Below are 24,884 nucleotides of genomic sequence, written 5' to 3' on the forward strand. Positions count from 1 at the left end.
ACCGAATGATCAGAGAGGTGGGTCCTGTTCAGCTTGTCCGTAATCAGGCCCTGGTACACCATTAACATCTCTCTCACTTGTGCCTGTTGGGGAACAGTGAACAGGGTCCCTACCTCCTCCTCAACAATGTGCATTCCGAATGTTAAGTGGTCTCCTGGGCTTCTCGAAGTAGATCGGGCAAAGCCTGGCTGGCCTGATCTCCTGATGCTTAGCTAAACATTGAATAATATGCTGTGAGCATGTTTAGGTAGTAGGTCTGTTACCTAATCTGTTCCTCGTCTAGGGCTACCACATAGTTATTGTCGATGACACACTGTATTATCTAGTTATTGATCTGGTGGGTGGACTTCAGAACCAAGACCTGCTGCCTGTGATGAACTCTTGGATATGGGTATTCAGGTAATATGAGCACTTTTACATGTTCTGAGACGCCCTGAGGTGTTCCTGTGCAATCCACATGAGATCCTCTAACCGCTCGCTGAACTACATAACATTCTTAACCCACTGAAGTATCACTCGTGGTGGTATCCCTCTCTCAGCCCTCAAGGAACAGATTTACCCATACCGGTACAGAAGCTCAAATGGGGAGAAGACTAGGTGCTGTACATTAGCCTCTGAGTTTCTCCCTTTGCCTTCAATGGACACCCCTAGCATCTGCTTCAGGGTGGCATCGGACAACTTACAAAGTCCATTCATCTGGGCATAGCAGGGGCAAGTGTGATGTTGCTTAACCCCGCACTTAGCCCACAGACATTGTAGCTGTTCTGACATGAACTACGTCCCCTGATCGGTGAGGATCTACTGTGGTCAGTATGTGCCTCATCCCTGACTGACTCAGGATCATAAGGTGCCCCACAATATTGCAACCCACTGGAAGGGTTTGGGAAGGGCTCTCCAATCGCCGGAAGAGGCCTCAACGGTGCATTCGCTCGATGTCCATGCCTGCCTAGTCACTGGCAAAAGTCACCGGTGCATCAGAACGTGGCCACCACCTATTCTACTCCTTGCCAGTAAAAAGTCTGGGTCAGGCGGGCTGCTAACAGAATCTCATGGGCCAAGCACAGAAGTTGGACCGCTTATGCCTGGTGGATGATAAACTAACAGGCACCTGTGTATCAGGTATCTGTTCCCCATACAGGAGCCCTTGCTTTCACAGGAGCCTATCTGCCCCGAACTTAGAGGCAGACTCAGTAGCACATTGCCGCATGCCCACTTAGCTCGGGTCAGACTGCCAGGCTTCCATGAAAATGCAGCTCTTCTCCGTTCCCTCACCACTAGTCACACCGTCAGGAATGGGGGGATAACCAGGTTGAGCTCTCCTTCGTTTTCTTCTGTGTACTCCCATGGCACACCAGGTTGGGGTTACTCTGTTACCCTGGGAGCATCTTTGATTTTGTGGGGTGGGGTAGCAAGAGCCTCCCGCTCTGCTCGAGTGTGGCTTTGGGTTACCGGGGCATTGTAAAAACATACAAGCCGTCTTAGGTCATTGGCCAAGAATATGTCATTGGGCAAGCCATTTATACCTGAAACATTCCCTGTAACTGGGGGCTCACAATGATCATAGTTGCCATGTTGTCCAGCAGACCGGCCACAGTGGTAAAGCCCATGGTCTACGGTCTGAAGTATATAACCTAGATGTCACTCTGGGCCATACCCACAAGGGTGGTGGTGTGCTCCGGATTGGCACTCTCCTGCAGTGGGCTGCGCTGGCTACAAATGGTGTATGGCACATTGGACCCCCCACATACGCGATTATTGTCTGGGTAGTGGCGAGCCAGAAGAAACCAATCGGCCATGTAGACTGCTCACTTGACAGTGGCAGGCTTGAGTCGAGGACCAACCTTCGTATCTCAGGTAGACATCTCAGCAGAAAAAGCTCCTTAATGAACAGATCCTGCAGTTCCTTTACAGTAAAAGCCTCATTGCCAACAACCCACTGCCTCAGGTAACGGATCACATGGTTCACAAACTCGATGTGGGTGTCTTCGAGCCCTCTCTGCACACACTCAAACTGCAGCTTATATGATAACCTCACCGGTCTCCTCAATGTCGATCTCCCGGTAATGCCTCGGCCGTCTCCACGCTCAGCCGGGGTAACTGGAACTTCAGCAAATCAACCTCGGGAAGCTGAAGGAGATGGCAGATCTTTTCAAAAGATCAGAGGTAGAAATCTATGTCCTCCTTGGCCTCGTCAAATTTGGAGGAGCCACGGGGATAGGCCGGCTAGAGAGTCCCGACTACGTGAAGCAAAGTGACCTATGTATGCTAACATGTTCCACTGATTAAAGGGTCAGCCCCCTGTACGAGCTAAGTGACTGTCACAGAGTCTTTATAAAGCAGAGCTGTTACAGGAGTGAATCTCAGTGGCCGGAACAGTGAGGCAGAAGCAAAGACTTAAACGGGGTCACAGGCAGAGGTCGCGGGCAGGGATAATAATGAGATATTGCACAGAGAATAGAGTAAGCCAGTATAGAGGGAGGACCAGTATACAGAAGCACATAGTATAAGGAAAAGGAAGTCTGTAAAAGTAATATTGTGAATGGGTTAAAGACTCACCCAAGTGTCCTAATCCCAATGAAAGTATTAAATGGGTCAGTCCCACATAGAACTAAAGTGACCCAATGACATGGACATGTTTAATGAGTTATGTGCTCAGCCCCAAAGAGAGGGAAATAATCGTTAAATAACACAGCATGTTCATTAGCATTGGGTAGAGATACTCTCTATAACTATATAGAGCAGCATATTCTTAATTAGTGTACAAATGCTCATCGTACATATAAAGCCTGATGTGTTCATCATCAGTGTGTAGATACTTACCCCCACTATACAGTGCTGCCTGTTTATAATAGTATAAAGTATTATTGGAATTACAATATTTGGACTGATCCCTTTGAATGTCACAGAATGGCCACAATACCCCATAAGGGTTAAATTAATATTAACATAACAAAACTTTTCCAATAAAGATGATGAAATGTTTTTATTATTATTACAATTGGTTTGTCAGTTTTATCAGGGGGTTAATCAAAGTGTAAATCTCATATGAGTTAATCATCGTGAGGATAACAACTTCGTACAAACGTACCTATGGATTCACCTGTAATTGGCCATGATGGGATTCAGTGCAGAGATCCACGTGGTCCCATACTGTATCTCTACACTGTAATAAGAGAATATAAATACGTGAGCCTTGTGAGCATTTCCACCACTCTCCATATGGGAGCAGAAGACTCGGCCGTTACACCGACCAACTAAAGGCTTCCTGTAACATTGTCTCATTTCCTCTGCTCTTCCCGGGGGACATTGTTCCAGCATTGTGGGGAAATCTGCCACACATCAGGATTGAAATTTGAAACTTTTGAACATTACCATCTCTTGTCCTGTATCACCGACGTGGAATTGTGGTAAGTTAAGATATTCTACTCACTGCTGGAGGTTGTACACACACATGTGCAAAACTTTCCAAAATACATTACCGTTTTTTTTAACCAAAATGTATTATTCCCAGAGAACCAGTTGGCAGAACTTTTTAGGGCTAAAAGTTTCTAAGAAATCCCACATTTTCACCATCAATTCTCTGTTTTCCCATTACTGTATATTTGCAATGGATACGCCAAGCATTTTCTCCTCTCCAGAAGAACACCATGTCCTGGCTCTGGATGGGAGTTAGTGCCATTAAGTGAGATGCTTGGTGACTCTGTGACCGTGCTGTGATTGAGGTAAATTAACAAGAATTGGAAGAGTGTGAGATTTATTTAATAAGAGGTGAGGGTTACATAACAGAATTGCTTTTCCTGGTGCCCCCGAGTTCTCTAAACAATATGTGAGATGGGAAATGGGCAGCAAGACGTTCCTAGGTTATCTCCGTGTCTGTAATGCAGCAGGTGGGGGTATAATGCTATTAATTTCACATATTACTGTGTTGTTCAAAGGACAATACCTTGTTGCATATAGCATCACATACAGAATCCTTATTAGAGGGATGAAGAAGGCCTCAGCTGGCTTTATCTCTGTCCCCCTGAGTCCATGATGGCACAATCCATTCTCAGTATATTGTATTAAACACCATAAAATATGGGGGGCTCCCAAGATCAGCGCACGTTGTTCTGCGCAGGTTCAAGAAAGGATTTTTCAGGCTAAAGATCTGAAAAATATTAAAAGTAAAAATGTTAATATTAACAATAGTCTCTATAATACATATTCTGTATCACTACAGATTGTTGTGAAAATTAATCTAGCTATACCTTTTATTTATAGAGGGTAGGAAAACACTGGGTAACACATTATTTCTAGGACGATATATTAAGATTTATGTGGGGTTTCCCGTATGTCCTTGAGTTTGTTTAAAGTATATGATATCATTTTTTAATTGTTTAAAATATATGATACATTTGATATGATTATTATTGATCATACATGAATATAAAATAAATAGGTACTGTAGTTTTTGCTAGATACAATGTATATTGTGCAATGCTATAAAATCATAACATAGTTACATAGTTACATACATAGTTACATAGTAGATGAGGTTGAAAAAGACATACGCCCATCAAGTGCAACCTATGCTAAGTTTAGACGACAGATACGTTATCCTATATCCATACTTACAGTATATTGATCCAAAGGAAGGCAAACAAAATACCCCAAGTGAAATATCATCCAATGATATCTCATAAGGGGGAAAATAAATGATTTCCTTACTTTGGCAATCAGATTTCTCGCTGGATCAGCATCCTTCCCATGTATACTTATTTGGTATATCCCTGTATACCTTTCCTTTCTAAAAAGATGTCCAACCTTTTTTTGAACAAATCTATTGTATCTGCCATCACAGTCTTCATGGGTAATGAATCCCATACTGTAACTGCCCTTACTGTAAAGAACCCTTTCCTTTGTTGCTAGGGAAATCTCCTTTCCTCCAACCTTAAGGGATGGCCCGAGTCCTTTGTACTGTCTTTGGGATAAATAGTTCCATAATGTGTTTTCTAAGGAGTGGTGCCCAAAATTGTACTCCATATTCAAGGTGTGGTCTTACCAACGCTTTATTAAGGGGCATAATTATGTTTATTTCCCTTCCATCCATTGCCCGTTTAATGCAAGATAAGATCTTGTTAGCCTTTGCAGCTACTGCTTGATACTGTGCACTATTGCTAAACCTGCTGTCTACAAGCACTCCTAAATCCTTCTCCATCAAGGATTCCCCCAATTTATCCCTATTTAATTTATAAGTCGCCTTTTTTTCTTGCTTCACTAATTCATAACCTTATATTTATCTGTATTAAACCTCATCTGCCATTTACTTGCCACGTTTCCAGTCTCTCCAAGTCCTTAAGAAGAGAAATGTCATCCTGTTCTGATTCTACTACCTTACACAATTTAGTATCATCAGCAATGATGGAGATTTTGCTCTCTATGCCAACCTCAAGGTAATTAATAAACAAGTTAAAAAGCAGGATTCCCAGTTTCTATCCCTGAGGTACTCCACTCACGACTTTAACCCAACCTGAAAAAGTTCAATTTATGATAACCCTCTGTCTGTCCTTCAATCAGTTTTCAATCCAGGTGCATATATTATTACTGAGTCCAATTTGCTTTATTTTGTACACCGACCTCTTATGTGGAACCATATCAAAAACCTTTTCAAAATCTAAGTAGATCATATCAACTGCATTAGCCTGGTCTAAAATCCTACTTACCTCCTCAAAGAAACAAATAAGGTTAATTTGGTATGATCTATCCTTCATAAATCCATGCTGACTATTAATAATAATTTTGTTCTCTATTAGGTATTCCTGAATATTATCCCGTATCAAACCTTCAAGTAGTTTCCCCACTATTGAAGTCAGGCTTACAGGTCTGTAATTCGCCGGTGGTGATCTAGCTCCCTTTTTAAATATAGGCACCACATTTTCTTTACGCCAATCTTGTGGTACTGAGCCTGTGGAAATGGAGTGAATTAATATTAAATATAATTGTTTGGCTATTACTGAGCTTAACTCCTTGAGAACTCTTGGATGTATGCCATCGGGGCAAGGTGCCATAGTTACTTAATTTTTTCAAGCCGCCTATGAACTTCTTCCTCAATTAACCAATTGTTCATTAATATGGAGGCTGTGGCTTCCTCCTGCGGCACTACTATTGAACTTCATTTTTTCCTGGTAAATACAGAGGCAAATAATTTGTTTAATACCCCTGCTTTCCCCTTATCTCCAATAATCTCCATCTCACACTGAAAGGGTCCTATATTTTCATTTCTCATTTTTTTGTGTTTAAGGTACTTAAAGAACTTTTAGGGTTGATCTTACTTTCTATTACAATCCTTTTTTCTTTATCCATTTTTGCTAATTTGATTGCCCTTTTGCAATTTTTGTTACATTCCTTATTATTCTGATACGATTTCTCCGTCCCTTCTGACTTCAAGTATCTAAACGCCTTCCTCTTCTTGTCCATTTCCTCCCCTACCTGTTTATTTAACCACATTGGTTTTGACTTATTTCTTTTATACTTGTTACCCAAGGGTATACACTGATAAGTGTGCTTTTCTAACAATGTTTTAAAGACTGCCCATTTATCTTCTACATTTTCCCGGCAAAAACATCATCCCATTGTATTACTACTAGATTAGACCTCAGTTTATTAAAATCTGCCTTTCTAAAGCTAAAGGTCTTTGATGAACATGTACAGATCTGTAATGCACTTTCTTTCAAATCTAAGGCTGTCACACATTTTAATCTGGTCTGTAACTGTTACATACGCCCATAATATATATTATCTTTAACTGTGCATGCAATGTCTTGTATATAATGTATACCCTGCTCATTTATGTAACTGTATTTGTAAACATGTATTTTTCATCATACAGTACCTCTGTGCCCAGGACGTACTTGAAAACGAGAGGTAACTCTCACTGTATTACTTCCTGGTAAAATATTTTATAAAAAAATAAAATAAATGGTATAATACATTACAATATATATTTCTCTGCGCTTTGTACTTATTAGAACGGTCTTAGTCTTAAAGAATAATATACAGTAACCACATATGTTTGGATAAATATAATATGAAAACTACAAGTTACTAATTCAAATGCTTCAAAGCTACAGCATCACTATATTTAATGGGATTTACTAAGGGACTGTATGTTTGGGACATTTCTTCACCAGTTTTGCCACCTTGAGACTTTGATAAATACACCCCCCCCACTCGCGCCCCCCCACTCACCCCCCCCCCCTACATTGTACCTACCTGTAGTAATATACTTTGTGTGTTTCTATGTGAGATGTAACAATAACAGTATATTACGCACTATAAGGACGTATCCCCTTTATACCATCAGGCGATGTGTGATGGGGAGAACCTGGCTACAGTCACAGAGCTCCAGCTTCTGGGATCCCAGAGAAGTCATAGCCTGAAGACCACTCTCTTCTGCCTGTCCCTTGTGAGTCACTTTGTGACAGTACATGGACATCTCCTGATCACTGCATTAGTGCCATCAGGGCACCAGCTACACTCTCCCATCTACTTCTTCCTTAGAAGTCTGACCACATCTGACATGATACTTACCACAAGTATTGTCCCTAACATGATACATGTCACAGGGAGAGGTGGAGGCTCCATATCTGTTATTGATAACATCTCACTGTTTTACCTCTACAGAACACTAAGTGGGGAAGAGCGGTCTCTTCTTACAGTGATGTCCTTTGAGCGATATGTGGACATTTGTGATATCAGGCCATGGGTTTTAAGATTTTTAACACCATGGATTGCAGTGATTTTCATATACAGGTATCAGGCTCTGTTTTGGGGATCCATGATAATTGATCGTTACTACTGTGATATTGTACATCTTCTGCACTTTTCTTTCCCAAACACTTGGGTGGTAGAGATGGAAACTATAATGGCATAAGTTCCTGTGATGCTCCTTTCATATATATTCATTGTGGCAAGTTATCTACCAGTTATTCTCACCGTCTCAAGGATTCCCTTCTCCTCTGTGACACAGAAGTACTCTCCCGGCCTTTCTCCTCTCACCGCTGTGTTCTTATCTTACGGGACAATGATAGCTGAGATTGTGGTACCAACCAATAAAGATTCATTGTAAGTAACCGTTTGTGCTGTGGGGACTCCATTGTTTAACTTCATCATATACATTTGGGGTAATCCAGTGGCTTGGGGACGTTTGAGTAATTGTATTAGGCAGACAGGTGAGAAACAGACACTTACACAGATAAGGTGTTACTTTGCGCTCCTCCTGATTATCTCTTTATACCGTGTATATTCTTCCTTATCTCCCTCCTTCTGCCCCTTAATGTAACTGTAGCACCAGCCCCTACATGTTTGGTGCAATCATTTATCTTTCTTCTTGGGGGCATATCTTACCTTCAGGGGGATCCTGTTTATAAGAAGCCCTGTAATTATCAGGATGGCAGTGAGACCCTCTATAAAACCCTTATTAGGCTGCGCACTGTACACACGTATGGCCATGTCTACTAAGACATGCTGCTCCATTACACATTAGCAGCTGGAAGACCCTTTACAGCATAATTAGCTGAATGGGTTATATAGGGGCATATCATCTAAGCAGTGCTATCTTATGGAGTGACATCGCTTAGTTAATATGGATTATATTGTTTACATTTGAGCTTGTTTGGTACATCAATGGTATTCAACAAATACATTTCCTCGTCTACAGGTAGCTTCCAATGCTCCTGAGATATATCCGGCTCTGTAGGAAAGGTCACAGGGAGACATTGTCTCCTCAGGCAGATTGTCACCTTCACATGAAGTTTCGTTTAATGCTTCAACTGTGAGATATACAGAAAATATAATAATTAGTATTTTATCACATTCTCCCAAAACACAGCAAATGAGGGAGCCGTATATAGATAGGTACAGGCACAATCATTGCCAAAAAAGGGAAACCGTGTAGAAGTCCTGGTGCTGGTTAACCCACCCAAGCCCCAATGTTCCAACTGAGGGCGCACACCCAGTATGTCACACACAAGATGGCGGCACACGGGTTTAGGTGCATAAAAGATTGTTGAGACGTTACTCCATGCTTGTAGCAGAACAAATAATGTTTCAGGGACACAGCCCCTTCCTCAGATAATTGCTCCCCAGTACCTGAGGAAGGGGTTGTACCCCGAAAACTTGGTCTGATACAAGCATGGAGTCAAGTCTCAGCAATCTTTTTTTTTGCACCTAAAACTGTGTCTCCATCTTTTGTGTGATATACTAAAGAAAATGAAATATAGCAGAATTTGCATCATGTCTCTTATTTGGAAACACTTATATACTTTACGTCAATATACTCTGAGACCCAAGATTGAGAAGAAGGGGAAGGGGGACATTTTGGAAAACTGTATCTTGATGGTATCAACAAAGTACATAATGAAAGTATTCTTTGTAGTATGATAGGTGGAAGTATTCTTTGTAATATGATAGATAGAAGTATTCTTTGTAGTATGATAGGTGGAAGTATTCTTTGTAGTATGATAGGTGGAAGTATTCTTTGTAGTATGATAGGTGGAAGTATTCTTTGTAGTATGAAAGGTGGAAGTATTCTTTGTAGTATGATAGGTGGAAGTATTCTTTGTAGTATGATAGGTGGAAGTATTCTTTGTAGTATGATAGGTGGAAGTATTCTTTGTAGTATGATAGGTGGAAGTATTCTTTGTAGTATGATAGGAGGAAGTATTCTTCGTAGTATGATAGGTGGAAGTATTCTTTGTAGTATGATGTATGATAGGTGGAAGTATTCTTTGTAGTTTGATAGGTGGAAGTATTCTTTGTAGTATGATAGATGGAAGTATTCTTTGTAGTATGATAGGTGGAAGTATTCATTGTAGTATGATAGATGGCAGTATTCTTTGTAGTATGATAGATGGAAGTATTCTTTGTAGTATGATAGGTGGAAGTATTCATTGTAGTATGATAGATGGCAGTATTCTTTGTAGTATGATAGATGTATTCTTTGTAGTATGATAGGTGGAAGTATTCTTTGTAGTATGATAGGTGGAAGTATTCTTTGTAGTATGATAGGTGGAAGTATTCTTTGTAGTATGAGAGGTGGAAGTATTCTTTGTAGTATGATAGGTGGAAGTATTCTTTGTAGTATGAGAGGTGGAAGTATTCTTTGTAGTATGATAGGTGGAAGTATTCTTTGTAGTATGATAGGTGGAAGTATTCTTTGTAGTATGATAGGTGGAAGTATTCTTTGTAGTATGAGAGGTGGAAGTATTCTTTGTAGTATGATAGATGGAAGTATTCTTTGTAGTATGATAGGTGGAATATATGAGTCCGTTCCATGAGCACTCAGACCTCCTGGGAAGTACTGAGTATGACTGACAGATTGAGTGGGAATAAATGATATAATCTTGTATATTATCCTTATTACATGTCAGGCACACAGGGCATTGTGAAGTTGATCCTGTACTTGTATTAGCGCATTGTATTCTGTATAACACATTCCAATAAAGTGTCCTTACATTACTGGGGTCTCCTGGTTTCCTGCAGATGAAAACACACACACGTGGAAATTATCTCTCTCTGCACAAACTTTGCTCCAACACAGCATTGAAACCTATGTCTCCTTAATGAAAGCTTTTATTTTGTTTTTTTTTAAATAGTTAATTGTTATAGAAACTGTATTTATCTTAGAAAATGTTATATTATTTGTGGTGGTATTTTTATGCATGAAATTTGTATCCCACAAAGGGGTTTCCTTCAAATGTGACCTCAAGCAATATTTTTTTATATTAATATTTAATAGTTTTAGTAGATTTTTGCCATACTCTGTATTTTGTGATATAATATTTATCTTACTTGTTCTAACCAGTCAGTGATCCTAACATTACCCTTTCCGTGGTCCTGTTACCGTATCTCCTGCGTTCCCATTATAATGACTATTACCCGTTACTGGGCAGACTCCCTATAACTTCTTTCCCTTTTGCATATTACAGGAAGGGGGAAGGATCTGATCAGAATGCGTGTGGAGAACCAGACAAGAGTTACAGAATTCATCCTCCTGGGATTTAAGGATCTTCAGAGCCTCAGGATTCCCGTCTTCTTTGTGTTTCTCGGGATCTACATAATGACATTATCTGGAAACCTCCTGATCATCATGTTGGTGTCAACCAGTTACAAACTCCACTCTCCCATGTACTTCTTCCTCAGCCATCTATCTCTAACTGACATCTCGATTACAACAAATATAGTCCCCAAAATGCTCCATGGTATAATGGACAAAGGAGCCACCATTTCTTTTAATGGCTGCATTACTCAATTTTATTTCTTTGCTGTCTCAGTAACTACAGAGTGCTTATTACTTGCAGTGATGTCCTATGACCGATACTTGGCCATCTGTCACCCTTTGCGTTATACCTCCATTATGGAAATCCGGCTCCAGTATCATCTAGTTTTCTGGTCTTGGTTCTTAGGATTCACAATCACACTATTTATTGCTACCCAGCTAGGTATGTTGCAATTCTGTGGCACTAATGTCATTGACCACGTATTCTGTGATTTTGATCCCCTACTATATTTGTCCTGCACAGACACCTCCTTTTTGAAATTGGAACAAGTTTTTCTCTCTGTTCCTGTAGCCTTCTCCTCATTTATCTTCATCATTGTAACGTATGTCAGTATCTTCCTCACCATCCTCAGGATCCCTTCCACCAGTGGGAGACAGAAAGCCTTCTCCACCTGCAGTTCCCACCTGACAGTTGTGTCCTTATTCTATGGAACATTGATCACCATATATGTGGTCCCATCCAGAGGACACTCAGTAAATTTAAATAAAGTCCTGTCTTTGCTGTACCTTGTGGTGACCCCATTATTTAATCCCATAATATACAGTCTGAGGAGCCAGGAGATTAGGGCAGCCTTCAGGAAACTGGTTAGCTACAAAACTAGAGAAGCGTAACAGAGCGAAAAAGGTCTCATTCACAGAGGCAGGGACTCCTTTTCCTAAATGTTACTTTTATGTCTGAAACACTTCTTCCCATTATGTGTTATTTGTATTATTTGTTTTTATTTTATTATTAGCTTTTGTACCCAGCTTCGCCCGGGGGGCTGCCGGCACATCTACCCCCGCTGCTGCCGCATCTCCCCTCACTACTGACACATCTCCCGCCCCCACCTCCCCCTGCTGCTGCCGCATCTCCCCTCACTACTGACACATCTCCCCACCCCCACCTCCCCCTGCTGCTGGCACATCTACCCCCGCTGCTGCCGCATCTCCCGTCGCTACCGACACATCTCCCCACCCTCACCTTCCCCTGCTGCCGGCACATCTACCCCCGCTGCTGCCGCATCTCCCCTCACTACTGACACATCTCCCCGCCCCCACCTTCCCCTGCTGGTGGCAAATCTCCCGCCCCCTTCCCCCCTGCTGCTGGCACATCTACCCCCACTGTAGCCGCATCTCCCCTCGCTGATGACACATCTCCCCACCCCCACCTCCCCCTGCTGTTGGCACATCTTCCCGTCCCCCTTCCCCCCTGCTGCTGGTACATCTCCCCCCGCTGCCGGCACATCTCCCCGTGCTGCTGCCGCATCTCCCCTCGCTGCCGGCACATCTCCCCACCCCCCCCACTTGTACATCTCCATCCCCCCTCGCTGGCACATCTCCCCTGCACATCTCACATCACACACACAGAGACACACACACAGCCCTGATCCAGCCAAGGACACGCCCCTCCCTTAGTAGCCACGCCCCCCCTGCTCCTGCTCCTGCTCTAACATTTTTGCAGGACACCCAATGGAAACTTAGAATGTGGGAGGTGAGTCCTATTGGAAGCTCAAAATAGTTGCGCTGACCTACAAATCATACATACGTCTATGACATATATTATCTTTAACTGTCCATGAAATGTGTTTATATATAATATATAACCCTGTTCATTTAATGTAACCATGTATTTGTAACCATTTATTTGTCGACATAACTCTGCGCCCAGGACATACTTGAAAACAAGAGGTAACTCCCAATGTATTACTTCCTGATAAAATATTTTATAAATAAATACATTTATTCATATTTGGGCCAATCCCTTTGAATGTCCCAGAATGGTCACAATACCCCATAACGGGTAAATTAATATTAACATAACAATCCTTTTCCAACAAAGATGATTATTTATTGATTTTTATGATTTATTATTATCAATTGGTTTGTCAGTTTTATCAGGGGGATTAATCAAAGTGCAAATCTCAAATGAGTTAATCATCGTGAGATATGAATGTTTTTATCATAATTATGTTAACACAAATATTGTCCCTCGTCCCCACTTACAATACGATAATAACTCCGTACAGACGTACCTATGGATTCTCCTGTAATTGGCCATGATGGGATTCAGTGCAGGGATCCACGTGGTCCCATACTGTATTTCTACACTGTAATAAAAGAATATAAATACGTGAGGCTTGTGAGCATTTCCACCACTCTCCATATGGGAGCAGAAGACCCGGCCGTTATACCAACCAACTAAAGGCTCCTATAACATTGTCTCATTTCCTCTGCTCTTCCCGGGGGACATTGTTCCAGCATTGTGGGGAAATCTGCCACACATTAGGAATGAAATGTGAAACTTTTGAACGTTACCCTCTGCTGTCCTGTATCACCGACGTGGAATTGTGGTAAGTTAAGATATTCTACTTACTGCTGGAGGTTGTACACACACATGTGCAAAACTTTCCAAAATACATTACCGTTTTTTATTTACCAAAATTGTATTCCCAGAGGACCAGTTGGCAGAACTGTTAAGGACTAAAAGTTTCTAAGAAATCCCACATTTTCACGATTAATTAATGTTTCACCAATGATTTTGCCAGCGATTCACCTAGCATTTTCTCCTCTCCAGAAAATGGGTCAGATATCTAGGACAATGTTACTGTACATCAACTGTCAACTTTTTCTGGTGCCCCCGAGTTCTCTAAATAATATGTGAGATGGGAAATGGTCAGCAAGATAGGTTGTCACCATGTTTGTAATGAAGCAGGTGGGGGTGTAATGCTATTAATTTCACATATTACTGTGTTGTTCAAAGAACAATATCTTGTTGCATATAGCATCACATACAGAAGTCTTATTAGTGGGACGAAGATGGGATCAGCTGGCTTTATCTCTATCCCCCTGGAAATATCGAGGGTATATTGATGATGTGTCAGGAGAGACGTACAGCACACAATCTCACCATAGACACTGACTGGCATTGACATTGGTAAGAAACGTTATCTTCTGTCCTGGTGACGAGACAGGATTTTTAATGCTGTGTATCTTCCATATAGTTCATAGCTACAGTACACAACCTGGAGCACAATACTTTCTTATAGGGAGCAGTGTGTGAGCTAAATAACTTTACAGTACATCCATGAAATAACCTAATGAAGGACCCTGAAATGTTGGAAAACTTGTAAGATATCAACTACCTTAATGGCACACACACGCAGACCTCGATAACTTTCCATATATTTTGGTTTACTCGTCTTATTAACTAATACTTATTAATACTAAAAATAAATAAAAATAAACAAACAAAAGATTCCTCCTTGAATGCACTCAGATAGGTTAGTGAAAGTGATATGATTGATACATTAAAAACCTTTTAATCACATATATACTTATAAAATAATACACGCGCGAAACGTGCGTTAGGTGACCGGAACGGAGTGACGTCACCGTGCTGAATGGATGCCACACAGAAGCGTGACGGCGTCTCTGCGATTTCAGCCGCTGAGTTTGAATCAGAGATTATCTCTGTACCTCGATAACTGTACCTCGGCATTCTGCCTTCCCTTCCTCTTACTCCGGGACCTAGTGGAGTGGATATGGACGTGTACAGCAACTTGAGCTAAGTGCAATACCCTACTATTTGATTCCCTAAGGACACTGTATGCTACTATGCTAGGTAGAGACATCATGTCCTCTTCAAATTGCTGTACTTGTTACAGCTCCACTGTCTAACTGGTTATAACTATGATTTAATAATATCTGCATGTGGTAATATGGTGCTATTTCTATAGTCCCCACCAGCAAGGGGCTATCATTGATCACCTAGTTCGGGCATTACATACTTGATTTACACCACTATTTAATGTTATATATATGCATGTATGCACGGCGACACATTATTGTTAATTGCTAAGTATACCCTATGTATTGATCTTTATGCATGTTGACCTACCTGCCATCTCAATTTGCATTATTCTTAGCACTATTTACCATAAGACTCCTTTTAAGTGGTCCTATGTAAGGAGACTATGTGTGATTTCTGTGCAACTTATTATTGTGTTGCAGAGGCCTGAACTGGATACGGTCTCTGAACCGTGCCTCAGGGCACTAATATAGCACACTTTGTGCTTGCCCTTTACAGACATCTACACTATTACGCTAGGAATTTTAGTTTTTATTGTTTTTGTGGATTTTACCCCGTTCTTGTGTTGTACTATATCTACACGTAGTGTGGGCCATTGATACTGTGTGGGTCTTCACTATTTGACCAGTTTGCTTTAAACTATTCACACCTTCAGATTCAGCAGTAGCAGCCTGCATTTGTTTAGGTCTGTTGATTTTTTAGTCAATAGGACATCCATAGTTGGGATGAGTACCTTATTCTGTAGGTATTTACAGGTGATTTTCTTAGCAAGCTAGCCCACAGCGAGTTGATGTATTGCTATTTGTATTATCTTCCGTTCACTTATGTGCAGGAAGATTCTTTGGTTTGCCATTAGGGGCTGGTCCTGGACTGTCTATACCATGCTCCTCTGTACAAATATTATTTTATAAGTATATATGTGATTAATAGGTTTTTAATGTATCAATCAAATCACTTTCACTAACCTATCTGAGTGCATTCAAGGAGGAATCTTTTGTTTGTTTATTAATATTTATCCTTATCCTCTTTTGCACCAGCATATGGTCCTACCTACTTGCCCACTATTCATTACTTTAGCTGATGCGGGAGCTCACCCTTGCCCCTTTCCCCTTCCCTCTTTCCCATTCCCTGATATTTTACTTATTAATACTACCCAAATTGTACACTAGAACATTCACAACAAATATGGGCCTAGTCTTAATGTAGCATGTGGATACTGTAAAATCTGGCAAATAATCCCAATTTCATTGTTGCCTTCTGTAACGCTGACTGGACGCCACTAGTCTGAGGGAACTTGTTTTCCTTCTTTGGTTTAGCTGTTGATACAATTTATCCTCTAGTCGAGCACCAGTCTATCTCAAATATATTGCTAGAGAATATGGAATTACCCAGTATACCGAGGCTGCTAACAGGTAGTGCACACACTTTATGGCAACTTGATTGAAGAGAGACCCAGCAATGATTAATGAAACAATAAGCCTCCGGTATTGAAAACAGGGAGTTGGGTAATAGTAAGCCGGATAGAGGTACAGGGGGACACCTCCCTAAGGGGCGCCCCCAAGTAAATCACAGCCCGGCACTAACCGCCTCAATAATCTCCCTGAAATACCGCGTGGAGGTTAGGAGTACTCACGAAAAAGCCGTCCCTGTTGGTGCAGGGAATTCTGCAGCGGCTTCCTCCTCTGGTGTAGCTGGCGTCAGCGTGCTCCGCCGGAAATGATGACACAGGAAGAAGGGGGTAAGATGGTCCGTGGTTCACAGCAACTTCAGCAGCCAACGCATGGATGTCTAAAAAAACTTTATTGATCGCTAGCAGCAAACATCAGGCAACCACTCTAACATGTTTCGTCCAGGCTATAGCGATCAATAAAGTTTTTTTAGACATCCATGCGTTGGCTGCTGAAGTTGCTGTGAACCACGGACCATCTTACCCCCTTCTTCCTATCTCAAATATATGTAATTATTAAGGGCTGTGTGAGGGTTCCCTCTATAATATGTGCCTGGTATTACAGTAACTGTAGTCTTGTCAGGGTGGTTCTTGGTAGATCCCGTTAAAGTGGTGGGGTTTGAGGGAATGTTTGGAAGTGTGAATGGACGGAGAGTGTCCGTTGGTGCGAGGGGAAGGAGTTTCACTGTTTGGGTGAAGCTGTGGAAAAGTTTTGGAGGTGAGAACGAAAGAAAGTAAAGAGGGAAGAGGAGACCCACAGGTCATGAGCTGAGAGGAGACTGCGTGCGGGAGAGAACTTGGGGATTAAATTGGAAATGTAGAGAGGGGCTGTGTCTGGAAATTTGTGTAGCTGAGATCTCGAATCTTCTATTTGATTCTGTTAGGTACAGCATGTGTTACCAGTGTTAGGATTTGCACAAGGAAGCAGCTGATATCAGACAGTTGTTGGGGTTAGATTCACATGGAAGCAGCATTATGGATGGAAAGGAGGGAGAACAATCTGAAGAATAGGAGAGTGACTAGGAACAGGATACAGTATCCCGGTTGTGATATTAAAAGTGCACAAATAAGAAGGTGGGTGGATTGTACAGTGGGGAAGTGTCTTTTTTAGGTACTTGTCGTGTTGTAACTCCTTGCAGTCTCTATAACAGCTACTGCAGAAAGTGCATGGTAAGGGTTACTGTGTACTCCTGTCTGATTGCCTAATGGAAGTAATCTTTGTAGTTTGATAGGCGATAGAAATGAGTTATTTCCTTGAGCACTCAGTTGTACCTATTATCTAAGGGGTTGGAGTTGTGGTTGGCATACAGAATTGTTGGACGTGTCCGGGTATATTGATGATGTGTCAGAAGAGACGTACAACACACAATCTCACCATAGACACTGACTGGCATTAACATTGGTAAGAAACGTTATCTTCTGTCCTGGTGACCGAGATGGGATTTTTAATGCTGTGTATCTTCCTTATAGTTGATAGCTACAGTACACAACCTGGAGCACATTTATTTCGTATAGGCAGCAGTGTGTGAGCTAAATAACTTTACAATACAGCCAAGAAGTTACCCGATAAAGGACACAGAGGTTGGAAAACTTGTAACGTATCAACTACCTTAATGGCGCACACACATAGACCTCGATAACTTTCCATATATGTTGGTTTACTCTTCTTATTAATTAATACTTACTAATACTGTCCAAATTATACACTAGAACATACACAATAAATATGGGTCTAGCCTTAATACAGCGTGTGGATACTGTAAAATCTGTCAAATAATCCCAAAACCTACAAAAACCTCCTGTACCTTATACGTTTGCTGCCACTCTGGTGATTATTGGGTTACACGTTGGAAACGTCAGAGCTAGCAAAAAGAGCTTAATAAGAGCCAGCTCTGTACCAGGCCCCCAGAGATGAGAGGAGGCCCTCAGGTGGACAATGGGTATGTGTCATGAGAACATCAGATGGTCCTCAGCCAGACATGTACTGATAGGTACAGAGCCGCCAGGGAAGGGCGGGAGTTTGAGTGGAAACAACTATATATTATTGCATCTTATCAGCGCTCTCCTTATTACATGTCAGCCACACGCGACATGTTAAAGCTGCCCCTCCCTTCTGTACTTGTATTAGCGCATTGTATTCTGTATAACACATTCCAATAAATTGTCCTCACATTACTGGGGTCTCCTGGTTTATTTCAGATGCCAACACACACAAGTGGAAAATATCTCTCTCTGCACAAACTTTGCTCTATAACAGCATTGAAACCTCTGTTCTCTGATGTCCAGATGTTTGCCAAATAGTATTCTTAATTAAAAGCCTTTTTAAAATAGTGAAGTGTTATAAAATGTGTATTTACCTTACAAAATGTTACATTATTCATGGTCTTTTAATGCATGAGATTTCTATCCCACAAAGAGGTTTCCGTCAAATGTGACCTCAATCAATATTTGATTTGCTTAATATTTTATAGTTTAAGGAGATTTTTGCCATACTCTGTTTTGTGAAATAATATTTATTTTACTTGTTCTAACCAGTCAGTGATCCTAACATTACTATTTTCATGGTCCTGTTATCGTATCTCCTTCGTTCCCATTATAATGACTATTACCCTTTACTGGGAAGACTCCCTATAACGTCTTTCCCTTTGGCATATTACAGGAAGGGGGAAGGATCTGATCACAATGCATGTGGAAAACCAGACAAGAGTTACAGAATTCCTCCTCCTGGGATTTAAGGATCTTCAGAGCCTCAGGATTCTCGTCTTCTGTCTGTTTCTCGGGATTTGCATGATGATATTAACTGGAAACCTCCTGATCATCGTGTTGGTGTCAACCAATCACAAACTCCACTCTCCCATGTACTTCTTCCTCAGCCATCTATCTACAACTGACATCTTGATTACTGCAACTATTGTCCCCAACATGCTCCATGGTATATTGGAAGGAGATGCCATTTCTTTCAATGGCTGCATCACTCAATTTTTTTTCTTGGGTGTCTCAGGAACTACAGAGTGTTTCCTTCTAACAGTGATGTCCTATGACCGATACTTGGCCATCTGTCACCCTTTGCGTTATACCTCCATTATGGACATCAGGCTCCAGTATCGTCTAGTTTTCTGGTCTTGGTTTTTGGGTTTCACAATAGCCCTAATAATAGCTACCCAGCTAGGTATTTTGCAATTCTGTGGCCCCAATGTAATTGACCATGTATTCTGTGATTTTATCCCCTACTCAAGTTGTCCTGCTCAGCGCCTCATTTTTGAAATTAGAAGACCTTGTTTTCACTATTCCTCTAACCTTCTTCTCATTTATCTCCATCATTGCAATTTATGTCAGTATCTTCCTCACCATCTTCAGGATTCCTTCCACCAGTGGGAGACAGAAAGCCTTCTCCACCTGCAGTTCCCACCTGACTGTTGTCACCTTATTCTATGGAACAATGATCATTGTATATCAAGTCCCATCAAGAGGACACTCGGTCAATCTCAATAAAGTCCTGTCTTTGCTGTACACTGTGGTGACCCCACTGTTTAATCCCATAATATACAGCCTGAGGAGCCAGGAGATTAGGGCAGCCTTCGGAAAACTGGTAGCAAGAGAAGTAGAGAAGTATAAAAGAGCTAAACAGGTCTCATTCACAGAGAGAGATCAATATGTCTACTTAATGTCCTACAATGAAAAAAGGCAACAAAAGGCACTAACGAATTTGAATTAATCTAATTTATTTGATTCCCAAACACAACGTTTCGACCTGTGGGTCTTTTTCAAGTGAGATCTAGTGGCATGAGATCTGTCAGTGCCTTTTTTCATTGCATACATTGGATTTGCTACACAGGAGCACCGGTAATTGTATCATCATTTTTTCTTTCGTTTTTGGTGTGCACTTGTTTTTCTCTTATTTACTTTATGTCCTACCCATGGAGACTGTGCTGGCTGAGACGAATAGTAGACATCTTTCAGAAAAGGTTAGACATCTTCTCAGAAAGGAAATATATACACGGATATGCAAGATAAGTTAAACATACGAAGGGTATTCATCAAGAGAGAAATCTGATTGCCAGTACTGGAAATGTTTTTCCTTTTGATTGATAAATATTTCACTGAGGTTTCTTGTTTATCTTAATGTGTATCAATATAACTATAAACAGTGGTTGACAAATCACCCAAAAATCTACTCGCCGAACCAAAAAAATCTACTCGCCACCTAGTCCCGCTCCCAATCCTTCCCTGCTTGGTGTCGGCCATAAGGAGGTCTCCACGGAGTCAAATCCAGTCGCCACAGGCCTGTATTTTAATGGATTTGTCGAACACTGACTATAAATATAGAAAGGGTAAACTTGATGGACGTTAGCATGAAAACTAGAGAAGCGTAACAACTGAAAATGCCTCATTCTCAAATAAATAAATAAATAGTCTACTTAATTTCCAACCCATGGAGACTGGGATGGCTGATACAGTAAACATCTGTAATAAAAGGTTAGACATCGTGTTAGAAAATAAATGTGTACAGGGATATGATACAGGGATATGCCAAGTGTGATCAACCTTGGAAGGGAGTTGATCCAGGGAGAAATCTTTATGCCAATACTTTAGTGAAGAAGGAAATGATTTTCCTTAAGATTAACAAATATTTCATTGAGGTTTTTACTTTCCCTTAATCTGTATTACTAAAACTATTTATACAGAACGACAATCTTAGCCAATTAAAATGTTTCAAAGGTTAAACTTGATGGACACGTGCCTTTTTTTACCTTAATCTATTATGTACAGATGAGACAACGAGTATTCTAAGGCTTGCCTTAAACTAGCTGGTTACATGCTGGGTATGTGCTGGGTGTAACCTGGCTAGTTTAAGGCAAGTTTAAGGCATTTCTGCATTGACTAATGACCCATCGGATTAATTTAGCAAGGGGCCTTGGCAGTCCCATTCAGTTTGAATGGGACTGCCAGGGACCCCCACTGTTAATCTGATGGGCCTTTAGTCAATGCAGAAATGCCTTAAACTTGCGTTAAACTAGACCCAGCACGTACCCAGCATGTACCTGGGTCTTTTTGGCGATTGCCACTGGTTTCTGTTAGAATAACCGTCGGTACTACAGTAACTACTGTATGGCATTTAAATGGGGATTTAAAGACCATGGAATATACAGTACAGATGTAGAAAGGGAAGCGAAAGTGAAAGAACTGGGGCGCTAACGTAAAAGTATCTACAACAAGGAAGACAGGAGGAAATGTGAAAAAGTTGTACTCTAACCTTGTGAGAAGGTGATAGCTTAGAGAAAGTGATGATATAGTTCTGCAGCCGCAGTATGAAAAGGGGTCTCTAACCCCCTACACACTGATTTGGAAGGAAGAAAAACTCTGGCGCATGAAGTCGAAAGGCTATTAAAAGTAATAATTATTGAGCCAGGTGGTAAACCGAGGTACCTAATGACAAAGCAAATGAACCATGAATATAAAGTAAAAATGACACATTTCTTAACATACATAATTAAAATATAACATAAAAACACGTGTGTGTATACCGGAACCTTGATTAAACTTAATCAATACATAAACCACAAGCCAAAACTGGTTACATATCCTATAGTGATAGGAAATCCAAATCTCTGTAGGAAGATAAAGCTGGAAAAATATATATGTATATACAGGTGCACCGATGAGTATTCTAAAACTTATCTGGGGCTATCACCAACATGACCCAGGTACACGCTGGGTACATGCTGCCACATTTCAGTGACATTTCTGCAGACAGACTAATGGCCCCACGGGGTCCCTGGCAGTCCCATTCAGGGAGAGCTTGTTCTCTCAACTGCTGAAAAAGGTTCCAAAGGGTATAGGGGACTTTTTTGCCAAGTTGATATTGAGTAAGGCACCTCCATCCTATAGGTAAGTTTAAACAGTCAAGAAAAAAAGGAGGATTAATATCCTCTATGGTTCCACTGGAGTAATGAACCTGTTTGCGGTGCAATGCTCTCGATCCTATGCGAGCAGGGGAATCAGGAAATCCTTATTTATAAGACACGCCAATACTTATAACCAGTGGTCGACAAATCACCACAAAATCTACTCGCCGAACAAAAAAATCTACTCGCCACCTAGTACCAAACGTGTGCTGCTTGGGCCAATAGGAGCTCGCCACGATGTTAAATCCACTCGCCCGGGGCGTGCAAATGTATAGGTTTGTCGTACACTGCTTATAACGCATCTCGCCCTCTCGGTGGTTCGTGCAGCAGGGATGGTGTTATTATTCCTTACGTGGTAAGTCGCTCTGCATGCGCGATGCCCTCTCGGCAAAAAGATTGTCACGCTTGTGCTCTCCTCACAAGCGCAGGGAAAGGGAAGGGACCCAATAGCGAGGTGGGGAGGCCGCAGAGGATACGAAGGGAGTAAGTTGCCGCCCAGCTGGGGATCGGCGCACGTAGTCACGTGACCGCGCTGCGCGCATGAGAATGCGCGACACATCCGGAGGTGCGGTGCCTACTCAGAGACACGAGGGATCCAGCTGCATGTGCGTGCATGTTCTGACAGCAGAGCGGGAGTGCACGCATTCTCAGGCACCAACGCGGGGGTTGCGGGAAGCCAACGCTTCAGCACAGGAGTCTGGTAACGGAAACTAGGAACATGGAACAGGAACATGGGCATGGAGTCCAGAGCACAAGGTAACATCCAGAGAAGGATTGCTTCTTGGAGAACGTCCAGACTTCTTAAAGGCATAGTGCCAGAAACAGCAAGGTGCAGCGAAACTAAATATAACATAAAGGTTCTTAGTCTAATCCATTGGCCAAGGAATTATAACCTGCTACCACGTCAAGGTGAACCCTACTAAGCAGGTACCTACATTACCCGACGGTAAACTAACCTCAGTAGTATAAGAGTGACTGTCCCAGTCTATGGAATCTACAGGAGATAAGTAAAGGTCCCAAGGAAGTCCAGGCAGGAACAGTATGCGATGAGTACTAGCAGGCACCAGGGCAGGCAGCAAAAGACTAATAGCAGAGATAAAGTCAAAGAGAGGCTTACTTCCTGTCAGGAGGAAGAGGGCAGGGTTTGCCAGAAAGCAAGATGGCGTTGCTTGCTTCAGAATCTTTAAAGACACAGGATCTTGACTCGCAGCTAGAGGGCGGCGATCAGAAGTAAACAGGTAAGGAAGGAACACGCCGCAGGGGGCGTGTTCCGCGCATCGTTACAGTACCCCCTTCTTAAGGATCGAACTCCGAGCGATCCAAGAGACTTAGGGCCAGCGATGCATAGGAAGGTAGGCTCGCAGCTAGAGGGCAGCGCCCGCCACACAGAGAATCAACAGGGAATCTTGACTCGCAGCTAGAGGGCGGCACACACCATACAGGGAGACATCAGGGATACTAGGCATGGGTAGAGAATACGTCAAAAGGGGGCGTGAAGTTGACTCGCAGCTGGAGGGCGGCGCACACCAACACGTGTTCGCGTCATGCGTCAGAGAATGCGTGACGCGACTGGGGGTGGCCGGGCTCCGTGGTACGAGTAGGGAACCGCGGATGCGTACATGCTCTATAAGGAGAGCGGGAACTGAGATGCGGCAGGTAAGGAGGGAGCACGCCGCAGGGGGCGTGTTCCCCGATTCCTTACAGTATCCCCCCCTTCAGGATCGGACTCCGAACGATCCTTACTAGACTAGGCGGGACTATAGGATCTCCCAACGTTACAAGGGTACAGGAACCAGGAACTAGGAACATGACATGAACATGAGAGAAGGCGGGGTCACCTCTGGGGTCCGTTTGTTGGGCCGAGCATAATGTCACGCTTGTGCTCTCCTCACAAGCGCAGGGAAAGGGAAGGGACCCAATAGTGAGGTGGGGAGGCTGCAGAGGATACGAAGGGAGTAAGTTGTCATGCAGCTGGGGATCGGCACACATAGTCACATGACCGCGCCGCGCGCATGAGAATGCGCGACGCATCCGGAAGTGCGGTGCCTACTCAGAGACACGAGGGATCCAGCTGCATGTGTGCGAATGCTCTGACAGCAGAGCGGGAGTGCACGCATTCTCAGGCACCAACGCGGGGGTTGCGGGAAGCCAACGCTTCAGCACAGGAGTCTGGAAACGGAAACCAGGAACATGGAACAGGAACATGGGCATGGAGTCCAGAGCACAAGGTAACATCCAGAGAAGGGAATTGCTTCTTGGAGAACGTCCAGACTTCTTAAAGGCATAGTGCCAGAAACAGCAAGGAGCAGCGCAACTAAACATAACATAAGGGTTCTTAGTCTAATCCATTGGCCAAGGAATTATAAACCTGCTACCACGTCAAGGTGAACCCTACTAAGCAGGTACCTACACTACCCGACGGTAAACTAACCTCAGTAGTATATGAGTGACTGTCCCAGTCTTCCAGAATCCAAAGGAGAGTAAAGGTCCCAAGGAAGTCCAGGCAGGAACAGTATGCGATGAGTACTAGCAGGCACCAGGGCTGGTAGCAAAAGACTAATAGCAGAGAGAAAGTCAAAGAGAGGCTTACTTCCTGTCAGGAGGAAGAGGGCAGGGTTTGCCAGAAAGCAAGATGGCGTTGCTTGC

The 24,884-nt window shown here is 42.4% G+C and overlaps 1 protein-coding gene across 1 annotated transcript; it reads left to right on the forward strand.

Moving 5' to 3' along the window:
* Nucleotides 1-10,990: 10,990 nt before the first annotated feature.
* LOC142471137 (olfactory receptor 11A1-like) lies at nt 10,991-11,929 on the forward strand. The gene has a single exon (XM_075577928.1). It carries the CDS (start codon nt 10,991-10,993, stop codon nt 11,927-11,929), a length of 939 nt encoding a protein of 312 aa, XP_075434043.1.
* The last annotated feature ends 12,955 nt before the right edge of the window (nt 11,930-24,884 follow it).

The sequence above is a fragment of the Ascaphus truei genome, chromosome 20 (genome assembly GCF_040206685.1).
Source record: "Ascaphus truei isolate aAscTru1 chromosome 20, aAscTru1.hap1, whole genome shotgun sequence".
Taxonomy (NCBI): Eukaryota; Metazoa; Chordata; class Amphibia; order Anura; family Ascaphidae; genus Ascaphus; species Ascaphus truei.

What these genes read in the sequence shown, in the direction of transcription:
- LOC142471137 (XM_075577928.1), top strand. Translation starts at nt 10,991, where the DNA reads ATGCGTGTGGAGAACCAGACAAGAGTTACAGAATTCATCCTCCTGGGA.